The sequence below is a fragment of the Aotus nancymaae genome, unplaced genomic scaffold (assembly GCF_030222135.1).
Source record: "Aotus nancymaae isolate 86718 unplaced genomic scaffold, 86718_ANA_hifiasm-v0.15.2.pri h1tg000064l_1, whole genome shotgun sequence".
Taxonomy (NCBI): Eukaryota; Metazoa; Chordata; class Mammalia; order Primates; family Aotidae; genus Aotus; species Aotus nancymaae.
Genome location: NW_026988479.1, coordinates 25,514,458 through 25,527,997, shown reverse-complemented (window position 1 = coordinate 25,527,997; position 13,540 = coordinate 25,514,458). Strand labels below are relative to the sequence as shown.

Below are 13,540 nucleotides of genomic sequence, written 5' to 3'. Positions count from 1 at the left end.
GATGCTCAATCAAGGTTTCATCAGTTCATTCCACAACTTTCACTGTATCAGGCACTGTTCTAAGTGCCAGTGATACCGTAAGAAAAAAAAAAGGCATGGCCCCTGCTCTCATGAACCTTAAAATCAAGGAGGGAAGAGAGACATTCACCAAAATCACAGGAATAAATATAAAACTTCAGTGTGGCACATGCTACACAGAGGAAGGAAGCTCATGTCTCCTGGAGAAAGAGGAGATCTCCTTCAGAAAGGGACTTTTGAGCTAACATTTTTTTTAAAAGCCGGGCATGGCAGCTCACGCCTGTAATCCCAGTACTTGGGGAGGCTGAGGCAGGCAGATCACAAGGTCAGGAGTTTGAGACCAGCCTGACCAACATGGTGAAACCCCATCTCTACTAAAAATACAAAAATTAGCCAGGCGTGGTGGCAGGTGCCTGTAATCCCATCTACTCAGGAGGTTGAGGCAAGAGAATTGCTGGAACCCGGGAGGTGGAGGTTGCAGTGAGCCAAGATCGTGCCACTGCACTCCAGCCTGGGTGAGAGAGCGAGACTCCATCTCAAAAAAAATAAAATAAAAATAAAGAACAAATAAGCACAACAAGGGGAAAGGCAGAGGCCAAGAATAGTAAGTGCAAAGGCCCTGAAGTAGGACAGGCCTCGGCGTGATCAAGGAATAGCAAGAAGGCAGCGCAGTGACCAAGAGGGAATGGAGGAAATGAGGCAGTAAGTTCAGGCCGGAGCCAGACCTGCAGGATGCTGGAGGCTTGAAGTGGCAGCAGAAGCCCTCAAAGACTGCATCAAAGGGTTCTGAAGCCTAGGAAGACAGGGTCCAATTTGCATTTTAAAAAGATCCCTGTGGCTGCTGCGAGGAGAATGAATGGGGCAGGGCAAAGCAAAATGAGTTTGGATGGGGAAACGGGGTCTGGTGTGTGTTTGAGGGCGGGGTGAGGAGAGCTGAGCTACTCCTGGAGCACTCGCAGGGGTGCACAGGTCAGTGGTGGGTGGATGGGGGAAAGGCTTGGCTGAGCCTGTGCCTGCTGCAGAGCTGCAATTGTCCAGAAGAGTGCCTTTTACTCACTTCTTCATTCTCAAAAAGGCTCTGCAGGGTCCTGGCCTCATAAACCACATTAAGTAGCCTGCATGTGATTCTCTAAACATCAAGAGTACCTCCCCACCCTGTCCTGAGCCAGCCTCATGTGCTGAGGCTGAGTGCACAGGGCTGTCTTAGGAGTCATGAGCAGCCTGGAGCTGGGGAGATGGCTCTGACCAAGGATAGTAACTACTTGGGCTGCGTTGGGACAGAAGTGGTAGGGACCGGAGACATTTCAGGCCTTGTCCATCACCTGCTGAGGCCTGGGATGCCACACTGAACCACGGGTGCTGAGGGATCCTATTTCAAAGTCCCGACCCTGAGCTGACTGCCAGGCACTGGCGGCTCAGTCAGCTGCCCAGCCGTTGAGGAAGGGAGAAAGCCAAGTCACTGATGGCCTACCCATTGGCAATGAAAGGAACCAGCCAGGAAGGGAATGGAGGGCCCCAGCACCGAGAGGCTGGCCCCACTGCAGGCCTCGCCCCATAGCAGTGGAAATCCGTCTTGCTCCTCACCACTCAGTACCCATTCTGGAGACACCAAATCTTCCAGTGGGGTCCCCCAGTAGAGGGAGGAAGAGCCCTGATTCAGGAATGCAGAGGTGGAGGCCGAGCACAGACCTCACCATTAAATGGGGGACTTGGGCATCCCACATCTCCTCTCTGGGCCTCAGGCTCCCTGTCAGTCTGTTTGGTCTTATATTATCTCCTGTGGCTGGGTTAGGAACAACAAGCTTGACCGTCAGATCTTGGCTCTACAACTTACCACAGATTGAGCATCCCTCATCTGAAAATCCAAAATGCTCCAAAGTCCAAAACTTTTTGAGCACCAATGTGACCCCCAAAGGTCATGCTCAAAGGAAATGCTTATTGCAGCATTCTGGATTTCAGATTTTCAGATTAGGGATGCTCAACTGGTAAGTAGAATGCAAGCATTTTGGCCAGGCAAGGTGGCTCTCACTTATAACCCCAACACTTTGGGAGGCCGAGGCGGGCGGATCACCTGAAGTCAGGAGCTCGAGACCAGCCTGACTAACATGGGGAAACCATGTCTCCACTAAAAATACAAAAACTAACCCAGCATAATAGTGGGCGCCTGTAAGGCTACTCAGGAGGCTGAGGCAGGAGAATCACTTGAATCCGGGAGGTGGAGATTGCCATGAGCCGAGATCACACCATTACACTCCAGCCAGGGCAACAGAGCGAGACTCCATCTCAAAAAACAAACAAAAAAAGAATGCAAGCATTCCAAAATCTGAGACACTTCTGGTCCCCAACATTTCAGACAAGGGACACTCAACTATGTCACACTGGATAAGCCATTTAACTTTTTAAAACTCAGGTCCTTATCTAAAGTACCTACTTCACAAGATAGCTGTGAGAATTCAACATGAAAATGCCTGCAAAGCCCTGAGCTCAGTGTCTGACATTCAGTTAGTGCTCAATGAAAGAGGTCAGGTAGTCCTTGCCAGGCCTCTGCCAGGGTGTGATTAGCCCCAGGCCACCCAGAATTTCAAGGTTGAGGCATGACAGTGCCAGGAACTGGGGACCCAGATGAGGATGATCCTACTCCCACTCTCCAGGATCTCAGAGGGGCACAGATTGGTCAGGGCCACAAGAGAGACACAGTGCTATCACTGCTGTGTTTGCTGAACCTGGAGATGAAAAAGCATGATAGCTGCCATCTATTGAGTGGTTCCGGTACCAGGCAATGGGCTCAGTGCTTTTCACCCACAGTCTTGTTTTCAATACAGACCAGTGAGGCAGGAGCTGTAACTAGCCCCACTGTGCAGATGAGTTGAACGTTTTGCCCAAAGTCACTCTGTTTCTAAGTGATAGACAGATCTGAACCTATCTGGACTTTTAAGTCCCTGCTCTCACACTGCCCTGGGAATCCGGCATCAGTGGGAACTGGAAAATGAGTCTGCAGATCCCTGGAGCCCACAAACACTCCCCACTCGGCAAGCCCAACACACAGCGGGGAAGCTGGGTTTGCAGAAACAGTGCAAAGATGTGCCTTGACCACCAGGGGGCATGCATTTGAGCAGAAAACCACAGGCCTCTGCTCAAAACCAAGGACGGTCTTGTCTTGGGCAATAGGGTAGGAAGAGGACCAAGTCCTAGAATTGTCACTGGCCCCACGGTGAGACTCTGAGCATGGCCCCACCCCTCCCTGGGCTTCCTGTTCACCTTCTGCAGAGCAAGGAATTGGGGTCAGACAGCACCCAAGCTCCACTGTATCAATTGTTTCCAATGACCACAGCCCACTGTCTGGTCCCCAGAGACTGCAGGAACTCTGTGCACTGGATGTGGCCTCTGATGCCACTTCTCCTGAATAAATGGTATGTGAGGCTCCTGGACACATCACACGGTGGTTAAGACTAAAGCCTCTGGGGCCAGAGTGTCTGAGTTCAAATCCCAGATCTATAGTCATTAGAGGCGTAGGCTTGGACACATTGCTTACCCTGTATTTGCCTCAGTTTCCTCCTATCTTAAATCAAGCTGCTAGCCACCTGCCTTGGAGGATGGTTTATCAGTGTGAAGTGCGTGAATCTGCATAACACATGTAGACAGGTGCATGGCACTGAATGAGCACTCAATAAACGTCAGGATGTTTTTCAGGCCTGGGGCTCTGAATAAAACTTAATGAAGTTCATGGCAGGAAAGGGTGCAGAGTCCAAGAGAAAAGAGAAAAACAGACAATGGAGACAGTCTGACTTGATATCATTGTAAAGCCATAAAGCAGGCCAGCGTTCCCCTGAGGGTGCTCTGTGGAAGAAAGGGTTTTGTGATCAAGCCAGTGGAGAACAAATCTCACTGGCTGCTCTACTGCAGGACTTCTAAGGGCCTTCAAATTCTTGGCTCACAATAGAGCTTTCAGTGGCAGAGCTTCCTGCTGTATTAGCGTGTGAAAGAACATGCCAGGAGAAACCCTCCAGCAGACAGGGCCCAGTGTACAAGTTCACCAGGAAGGGCTGGCACAAATGGGCACCCACCAGTGGACACGGGCCACTTTTGACCCATCTCCTGCTCCTCCTCTCCTGGCTCACACCAAGCAAGAGGCTGCTTTAGGACTTGTGCACTTTCTGTCCCTTCTTCCTGCAAGGCTCTTTGCACAGAAAGCCACATGGCACCTCCCTTCACTTCAGGTCACTTTATCAAAGATGACTCCTAAAATAATGTCAAGCTCCCACCCCCACTACCCTGTGTCCTTTCCCTGTTTTGTTTCTTTTTGTACTGACCACACCTGCCCCATCCGATGTTTATTTACTCACTGCCTGTCACCGACCCACTCCCCCAGCACTGAAATGCCAGCTCCATGACAGCAGGGACTTTATCCACTTTGATCACTGCTAGCACAGAACCGCAAACACTGTGAGTGCTCAGTAAATATTTGTTGAATGAAGGAACAAATTCCCTGCCACCCCCAAAGCATCCAACTAGAGTCCCAGCTAGTGTCTGCTTTCATCTTGCAGGTCAGAGTTCTCTGAGCACAGCCTCTAGATCCCCCACCCAGTATTCCCAACCTCCCTCCACCAAGGACAGATTCTCTGGGACACCCTTTCTGCAAGGACCCCAATCCCAGCAGTCATTCTGGGAGCCCCATAAAGCCCAGAGCAGCTCCCCATCTGCCCAGTAGGATTTCATTCCCCTCTTTCTCCTCATGCAAAATGGGTCTGGGTCAGGAGGTACATTAACGCCATACTCCACCACAACCAAGAGGAAAGAGCATAGAATAGAGAGCCCAAACTGTCTATGTCTAGGTTCAAACCTCGGCTTCCCCACTTACAGGCTGCATAACCTTACATAAGTAACTTAACCCCTGGAGGCTTAGTTTGCTCATCTGAAAAATGGGTGCACAGGCCCTCCCTCGGGGAGATTGCCTTGACAGGTTTTGGGGCACCTAGCAGAGCATGCCCTCCGACTTCACACCTATCCCTGTGGCCTCCTTAAGGCAAACACCTGCTGTGTGCTGGACCTCATACATACCAGGTGATCCCCCTAGCAGGCTCCCCTAATACTTACAGAGCACTTGCCAGGCAGCAGGCACTGCATGCTCCTAATGCTTTACATAAACTTGCCCATTTCACCCTCCCAACCCTAGGAGGCGAGTGCTACCATTACACTCATCTCACAGATGAGAAGTCAGGCACTGAGCTACGAGTCTGGAGAGGGGGCTCTGAACTGCTCAGGGTCCCTGCTTCCTGTGTACCTTGAAGAAGCCAATGATGCCCACGCCGTAAGCCACACAGTACTTGTCCAGCAGCTCCCGGTTCCAGGCGTCCAGGTTGACGTACTTGAGGATGTTCTCATAGATGATGAGGGCGAAGCGGCCGCGGCCCTTGTCGGTGAGCGTGGGCATGTCACCCTTGCCTGGCGCAATCTCTGTGCGGTATTTGAAGCGGCTGGACTCCAGGATGGCCACCACCTCCTGGCCCAGTTGTGAGTAGAGGCTCTCCACAAAGACCAGCACCAATGGGTCCGTGCGGGAAGGGGTGGCTGCCTGCACAGGCTTGAGTGGCAGCAGGCGACTGGGGGCCATGGGCGGTGGGTCCCCGCAGTCAGGCTCGGGGGCATCCGCCGAGGGCTCCAGGCCTCGCTTCCAGCCATATAGGTAGTAGGCCGAGATGAAAACGCTGAACAGGCAGAAGATGAACAGCAGGAAAAGGACAGCCTGCGGGGACACATGCCGACACAGCCTCCGGAGGCATGCCAGGGCAGGCATCCTGGCCCCCGAGACCTTGGCCACTGGAGGCCTGGCCTGCCCTGGCTACCCCAAGGCCCCACACAAGAGGAGACACAAGAATTGTCCACCAAGCAACAAATTCACAGAGACTTAGGAAGCGAGGCCCTCGGGGGGCACTGGGAGTGGAGGATCTGGGCCCCCGGTCCTTCCTCCCAGCCAGGGGCGCAGTCCACAGGCTGGTCACACTCCTTCCTTCCTCCGCGCCCCTTTATGTCACCATGGCAAACCCCCGCGTGGTCCTGTGCAGAGCAGAAGTGCCCCAGGGCGTCAGGGCCTTCTGGGGGTGCAGGGCAGCAGGCCAGAGGACACTGGGCAGGCCCGGCGGTGCCGCATGCCGCTCACTCCGTGGGGCCCACGGGGCTAAGGCTGTGGAGAGTGGAGAGAACAGGAGCGTCAGAGGGTGGGCTTCAGGGTTCAGCTAACTGTAGACACACAGGAGCTGACGAGGAGTGCCCAGGTGCAAGCACGGCTGCCGAACCAAGGTTACGTGATTTGGAGCAAGCGCTTTAATATCGCCAAGGCTCAGTTTCCCCATTTGTAAAATAGGGCAGACAATAAATACTATGAACCCATCTCATGGGGGTGGGAGGATTAATTCAACAACATTTATAAATGACTTAGAGCAGTACCTAGGATGTGATATCTACAAATGGGAGTTGCTATTTTTGATCATTACCAAAGTCCAAGACTAGGCCAAGAAAAATCCAGGAGCAACAGGGATGAGGAGAGATGATAAGCATGTGCACAGCCTGGGAACCAGAGGTAGAGTTCTAAATCACAACCACATACCGCATCCTCACCATATTCCATTCCCTCCCTAACCCGTTGCTCTCTTTGAATGAGCCCAGCAGCCCCATCTGATGGATGAAAAGACTGAGTCTCTCTCGGAGGAATGAAGACTCAGAATGAAGCCAAGCAAGGAATCATCAGCAGGCTGTGGGGCATGTGTGCCTTGGCGGTGTGAGAGGGCCCCAGGTGACCATTACATCTCTCAAGCATCAGTGAGCTCATCTGTACCACCAGCATCCCTGCAGCTCATGGCTGTAGCTGAGTGTTAAGTAAATGTACCTGAGGAGCTTGGCACAAGAAACATGGCAGCTGTCATATTTGCCCCTAATGCAACCAGGCATCTCTCATCCTTGGGGTACATACCCACAGGTGCAAACAGCAGCCCAGGACAATAGGTGACCAAACAGCCTGCCTGAGAATCACCATCCTGCCACAGGATGTAGATGGGGAGGCCTCCCCTGCCCTGGGCCTTCTGTCACCTAGGCAGTCAGAACTCTGTGTTCCAGCCTCCCCCTAACCCTGAACTCCCCCCATCCAGGCCATGCTTCCTGCACTCAACTCACTAGAAAGAGTTAATGAAGACCCACATACATGACACAAAGGCCCCAATTCCCTCATCCCAAACAACAACCCCAAACACAGCCAGCCCTCCATCTCCCTTAAATAGTAATGAAGCCACAAGAAGTGAGATTTCCCAGCAACCCAAGGAGCAACTTTCTATCAGTCACAGCAGTTCGAAACTAGGAGAGTTGCCCAGGTCTAGAAGGAAGGTGTAAAAGCCAGGGCTAAGGAGACCAGGGGGGATTCAGGGCTTGGGCCCAGCCTAGGAGGTGAAGATCTTTGAAATCCCTTCCAGCTCCAAGACTATGTGATGTGCTCATCATGGGTACAGCATGTCCCAGACCAAACAGTTGCACTTCCAGGAATTTATCCTAGAGGTATTACTGCAGAAGTGTGTAAAGACTTCTCCGCAAGAATACAAATCCTAGTGCTGCTTATAACAGCAAATGCCAAACAATGGGGGATTGTATTTAGGAATTAAAACACAACGGCCAGGCACAGTGGCTCATGCCTGTAATCCCAGCACTTTGGGAGGCCAAGGTAGGTGGATCGTTTGAGGTCAGGAGTTCAAGACCAGCCTGGGAAACTTGGCGAAACCCCATCTCTACTAAAAATACAAAAACTAATTGGGCGTGGTGGCGTGCACCTGTAGTCCCAGCTACTGAGGAGGCTGAGGCAGGGGAATCACTTGAGCCTGGGAGGCAGAGGTTGCAGTGAGCCAAGATCACGCCACTGCACTCCAGCCTGGGCGACAGAGGGAGACTCCATCTCAAAAAAAAAAAAAAAATTATAATACAAGCATGCAATGAAATCCTAGGCAGACATTTACATTATGTTGAAGAAGGACAAGTACTGACATAGAAATATAATTACCATATATATTGTCAAAGTAAAAAAAGTTTATAAAACAGTTTGTATGCATGGTCATAATTTTATTAAACATTTTTGTGCATAGGGTAGAAACTGGTGATAAATGAAAAAAAAAAAAGAAGCATTAACAGTGATTATTTCTGGGTGATCTTTATTTCTGCTTTTTGTTTGTGAAATGAAGAGGTGACTGGGACAACAGGTCTGGTCTCAGCTCTGCCATGATGCGCTGTGTGACCCCCTCTGGGCTTCCTGTATGTTAGAGAGGGGTTGCGGCAGGTGATCTCTGGCAGGCTCCTTCACCTCTGATATTCTACATTTCAATGCCCACTATGTGCCAGTCCCCTGAGGAACCAGAGGCAGTCAAGAAAATGGGCATCTGCGGTGCAGGGGGTAAGTGTGACAGGTGGGGATGGGAGGGGTGTTTGGCAGAGCTCAGGGGCCCTTAACTCTCTGGCAGTGGGAAGGAGGGGATGGGGAAGGCTTCCTGGAGGAGGATACCTAAGCTAACCAGAACAAGAAGTAAGGGTTGGCCAGGGGTGGATAGAGGGAATGGTACATGCCACAGTTTGGAGATAAGAGCATGTGTGGCACTTTCCAGGGACTCCCTGCAACTCTAGCTGAGAGCAGGGCAAGAAGGAGCAGGTGTCCTGGGCAGAGCCAGGAAGGCTGGGGTGACTGGTCCTGTTTACACTCAGGGTACCCAGGTGTCCCATTTACCACTGATAAGGGCAGCCTGTGGCCACAGCCCAACACCACCCCTTGGCCTAGGGCCAGGACAGAAGCACAGTGGATAGGAGGTGGCAATGCCCTGATGGTGCGCTGCCCACATTGGCCACCCAACCCCACGGAAGCGGAGGAGAGCAGCTGCCAGCCACTCCTCGCAGGCCTGAGCACTGCGGTCAGTGACCCTCTATCAGATTAACAACCTTTCAGAGTGTGAATGATGCAGCCCAGAGTCTCCGGAATGTGGCAGTCATGAACCCCTGTGGGAATCTGACATTTTTCAGACATAAAAAATATGCACATTTTAAAAATGCACATGGTTGCCAGAGGTTGGGGGTTGAGAGTATGAATCAGCGGAGCAAAGAGAATTTTTCTGGCAGTGAAACTACTGTGTATGAGATGACGATGGTGGATACAAGTCATTATATATTTGTCCAAACCACAGAATGTACAACACCAGGAGTGAACCCTAAACTATGGACTCTGGGCAATAACGATGTGGCAATACAGGGTCATCTGTTGCAACAAATTTACCACTGTGGGTCAGGCACAGTGGCTCACACCTGTAGTCCCTTGACCTTGGGAGGTCGAGGCAGGCGGATCACTTGAGGCCAGGAGCTGAAGACCAGCTGGGCAATATAGCAAGATCCCCTTCTCTACAAGAAAAAAAAAAAGAGCCAGGTATCAGGGCATGTGCCTGCAGTCACCACTACTCAGGAGGCTGAGGCAGGAGGATCACTTGGGCCCATGAGGTCAAGGCTACAGTGGGCCATGACTGCGCCACTGCATTCCAGCCTGAATGACAGAGCATGACCCCATCTCAAAAAAAAAAAAGTACCACTCTGGTGGGGGATGCTGATAATGGGAGAAGCTGTGTATATGTGCAGGGGAAGAGAGCATATGGGAAATCTTTGTACCTTCCTTTCGATTTTGCTGTGAATCTAAAACGAAAATTCTTAACAATAAAGTCATACACACACAATGTCATAATGGTGTTGATGGCTCACACCTGTAATCCCAGCACTTTGGGAGGCTGAGGTGGGTGGATCACTTGAACCTGGGAGGCAGAAGCTGCAGTGAGGCGCCACGGCGCCACTATACTCCAGCCTGGGCAATAGAGCAAGACTCCATCTCAAAAAAAAGAAAATGTCATAACGATATCAAAGAGTTCAAAGCCTCCTCGCCACCCATCCACAGGCCGAAGGGCCTAGATTAATGGTGCCTACTGGTTACATGTGCAGACTAAAGCCAAGTGGCTTTGGTTCAAACCCAAGCTCTACCACCTAGTAGCTGTGTAATCTTGGGCAAGTTATTTAACTTCTCAGTGCCTCAGTTTCCAAGCATGTAAAACAGAAATTCTACCTACTGCCCAAGGTTGTAAACATTAAATAAGTTGATACATAAGATGCTCAGAACCATGTCTGGCACACAGCTGCTGTTATCACGCACCCCTGTTGCTTATTTAACACACTTTCGACAATCCCTCACGATGTGGATCACAGTTTAGCTCACGAAGCACTCTCAAGCTCATCCCTCTCTTGAGAGTCTCTGACAGCCCTAAGGCTCAGGCAGGGGAGGGCAGCTCATTTCACAGAGGGCACGAGGCACACTTATTACACGGAGAGCCAGGCAGCCAGGGCTGCTGTCCTCCCCTCACACATGGCTGAAAAGAAGCCCTAACTTTGGAGGCTATGGCCCTTTCTGGGAGCTGGCTGGCTGCCTGGATAGAAGCCAGGAAGCTAAACATAAGGCCATGGCAAAACCCATGCCAGAGAGAGAGCAAGGTAGCCCTTGTCCTCAGAGAAGGCCCAATACCCTGAGGCGGGAGTGAGCGAGGGGAAGCCAGTTGCTTTGTAGCAAAGCGCTGGCCACTCAGCCTGCTAGCAAAAGGGGCTTCCAGCACAAGCCCCTCTGCAACCCACTCAGAGGCTGCCGCCCACCACCCAAGGCCCTCCTCTCCCGCCTGCACTCCAGAGCTCCCGTGGCTCAAGGGGTAAAGAACTAAGGGGCTTCTAATCCCCCTGGAGCCACCAAGGCCTCAAGGACAGCTGGGGCTGAGACCTTAATGGCCCCTACCACCCTGGGCCTGCTGGTCCTTGCAAATATCACCAGCAGTTTCCCCTAAATTCCAGCCTCTCCCAGCCAGTCACCAATCTCGGGCAAACGTCGAGGCCTTTGCTGATGAAATTCCCCTTGCCTGGAATGCCTTCCCGATCCCTTGGGACACTTACTCATCTTTCAAGATCTCAGTTCCAAAGTCATCACCCCTCTGAAGTCATCTCCAACTACTGCCCCCTCTCCCACTCCTAAGTCTCATTCCTCAGGCTCCCGCATCATCCTGCTCCATGGTACAGAGGCTGAAAACCAGGACCCTGGAGCCCAAACGAAATGCAGATTGTGCTCTTTGGCTTGCATGGCATTTTTCTTTAATTTAGGATTAGTTAGCAACATTTTTAAATCAGGAGATTTTACATAAAAATCAGAACTTCTAACTTTTCTCTAAAGAGGGCACGTTCTGGTGACACTGGGCACACATCCTCACTGGCCACCATCAGCTTAGGCATTTAGAGTGCCATCCTCAAACGGGCCGTGTGTCCTGCAGTTAACACCATCAGCCTCTCTGTACAGTCTCAGAGCCAACCTTCTCCCCCCATTTGGCTTCCTGCCCAGCCCCTAGGTGCACCTGAGCATATGGTCTGTGCAGAGTAAACGGGGGGCATTCCTATACGTGGCTCTACATCCTGTAGCCTGCAGATCTGTGGGGCAGGACCAGGGCTTACTGACCTCTGCACAGGCCCTTGATGACAACCAGCACACAGAGGTCCTTGGCACAAAACAGTGTCCTTTCTTCCTCCTCCCCCCATGCCCGGGTGCCACTCAAGGACAGGAACCAAGTCTGATTCATTGTGGAATCTCCCACTTTTCCCAGAGTCAGATCCTTATTGAATACTCGGGATATAAATGAATGAGCAGCTGTTATTATCTCCAATTTACAGATAGGAGACAAAGACTTCAAGGTGAAGTGACTTGCCACAGTCACATTGAAACCACCAAATCTTGACTCATACGGGTTTCCTTCCTGACTTTGCATTTGGCCTTTCATTCCTCCATGAAACCCAGGGGTTTCTACAATAAAAATAACACCTACGACATTATAATTGTCATTATGAATGCTGACACCATACCTTCAGCATATACTATGAGCCTAGCACTGTGCTAAGCACTTTTTTTTTTTTTTGAGACAGAGTCTCACTCTGTCGCCCAGGCTGGAGTGCACTGGTGCAATCTCAGCTCACTGCAACCTCCTCCTCCTGGGTTCAAGTGATTCTCTTGCCTCAGCCTCCCTAGAAGGTGGGACTATAGGCGCGTGCCACCACACCTGGCTAATTTTTTATTTTTAGTAGAGACAGGGTTTTACCATGTGTGGCCAGGCTGGTCTCAAACCCCTGACCTCAGGTATCCACCCACCGCGGCCTCCCAAAGTGCTGGGATTACAAGTGTGACCCACCGCACCTTCCTTTTTTTTTTTTTTTGAGATGGAGTCTCACTCTGTCACCCAGGCTGGAGTGCAATGGCACAATCTTGGCTCACTGCAACCTCCACCTCCCAGGTTCAAGCAATTCTCCCACCTCAGCCTCCCACATAGCTGGGATTACAGGCACCCACCATCATGCCCAGCTAATTTTTGTAGAGATGGAGTTTTGCCATCTTGGCCAGGCTGGTCTTGAACTCTTGACCTCAGATGATCCACCCGCCTTGGCTCCCCAAAGTTCTGGGATTATAGGTGTAAGCCACCACACCTGGCCAGCATTTTTTATACCTTATTTCATTTAATCCTTACAACTAATATTGTTATCCACATTAACAGTTGAATAAAATGAGACTCAAAGAGGTTAAGTCACTTGCCCCACATCACACAACTAGTCAGTAGCAGAGCTGAAATGTGAACCCAGACCCCATGGGAGGGAGATAACTTCAGAGCCTGCAAAAGAACCTTGGCTTGGGGTAGGCAGGGCCAGTGGCCCACAGCCCTCAGCTGGGCTCCCACTGCACTCTCCTAGTCCTAGTCCCAGCTTTTCCTGCCAAGGTGCTGGGGATAATGAATGAGATGCTCTGGTTGTCATGGAGACGCCATGGCAACGCGGCACTTTCGGGAAATACCACGGTAACCGTGGCCACTGCTCTGGAGTTGAAGTCACTCTCTATCTAACATCCCCACATGAAAATACTCCCCAAGACCCTTAAAAGAAAAGGCGCAGAGGTACAAGGGCCTTCTTATAGGAGAAAGCTGTCCAGAGACTGGGGCCAGGGAAAGGGGTCCAGATTGGGCCTGAGAAGAATGGATGGGCTCCCAGAATGAGACCAAGAGCTCCGTAAGAGCAGGTATGGAGACTGAGCAAGCCGTGCCTTTCATGGTGAATTATGACCTATAACCTGACTCACATGTACACAGTCCCTACTGTGCGCCAGCAGGCCTCCTGAGAAGAGCTGTGCACATCTTCTATTTCAGTCTAGCAGCGACAGCGAGTATAGCAATTAAAGGCCCAGACTGGAGCTAGCCTGCCTGGGCTTGAATCTTTGAATCTTTTCTTTTTTCTTTTTTTTTTTTTTTTTTTAAGAATTTTGCTCTGTTGCCCAGGCTCACTGCAGCATCTGCCTCCTGGGTTCAGGCTTCAGGCAATTCTCCAGCCTCAGCCTCCGAGTACCTGGGATTACAGGTGCCCACCACCACACCCAGTTAATTTTTATATTTTTAGTAGAGAC

The 13,540-nt window shown here is 51.2% G+C and overlaps 1 protein-coding gene across 4 annotated transcripts in view; it reads right to left on the bottom strand.

Moving 5' to 3' along the window:
- The window catches only part of NDST1 (N-deacetylase and N-sulfotransferase 1), a 73,075-nt gene that overhangs the window by 33,482 nt on the left and 26,053 nt on the right, over window positions 1-13,540 (bottom strand). For all 4 annotated transcript variants that reach the window (XM_021677464.2, XM_021677465.2, XM_012449187.3 and 1 more), the window contains exon 3: window positions 5,300-6,199. In XM_021677464.2, the coding sequence (XP_021533139.1) occupies window positions 5,300-5,812 (513 nt within the window). In that variant the 5' untranslated portion in view covers window positions 5,813-6,199. The remainder of the gene's footprint in view (window positions 1-5,299; window positions 6,200-13,540) is intronic.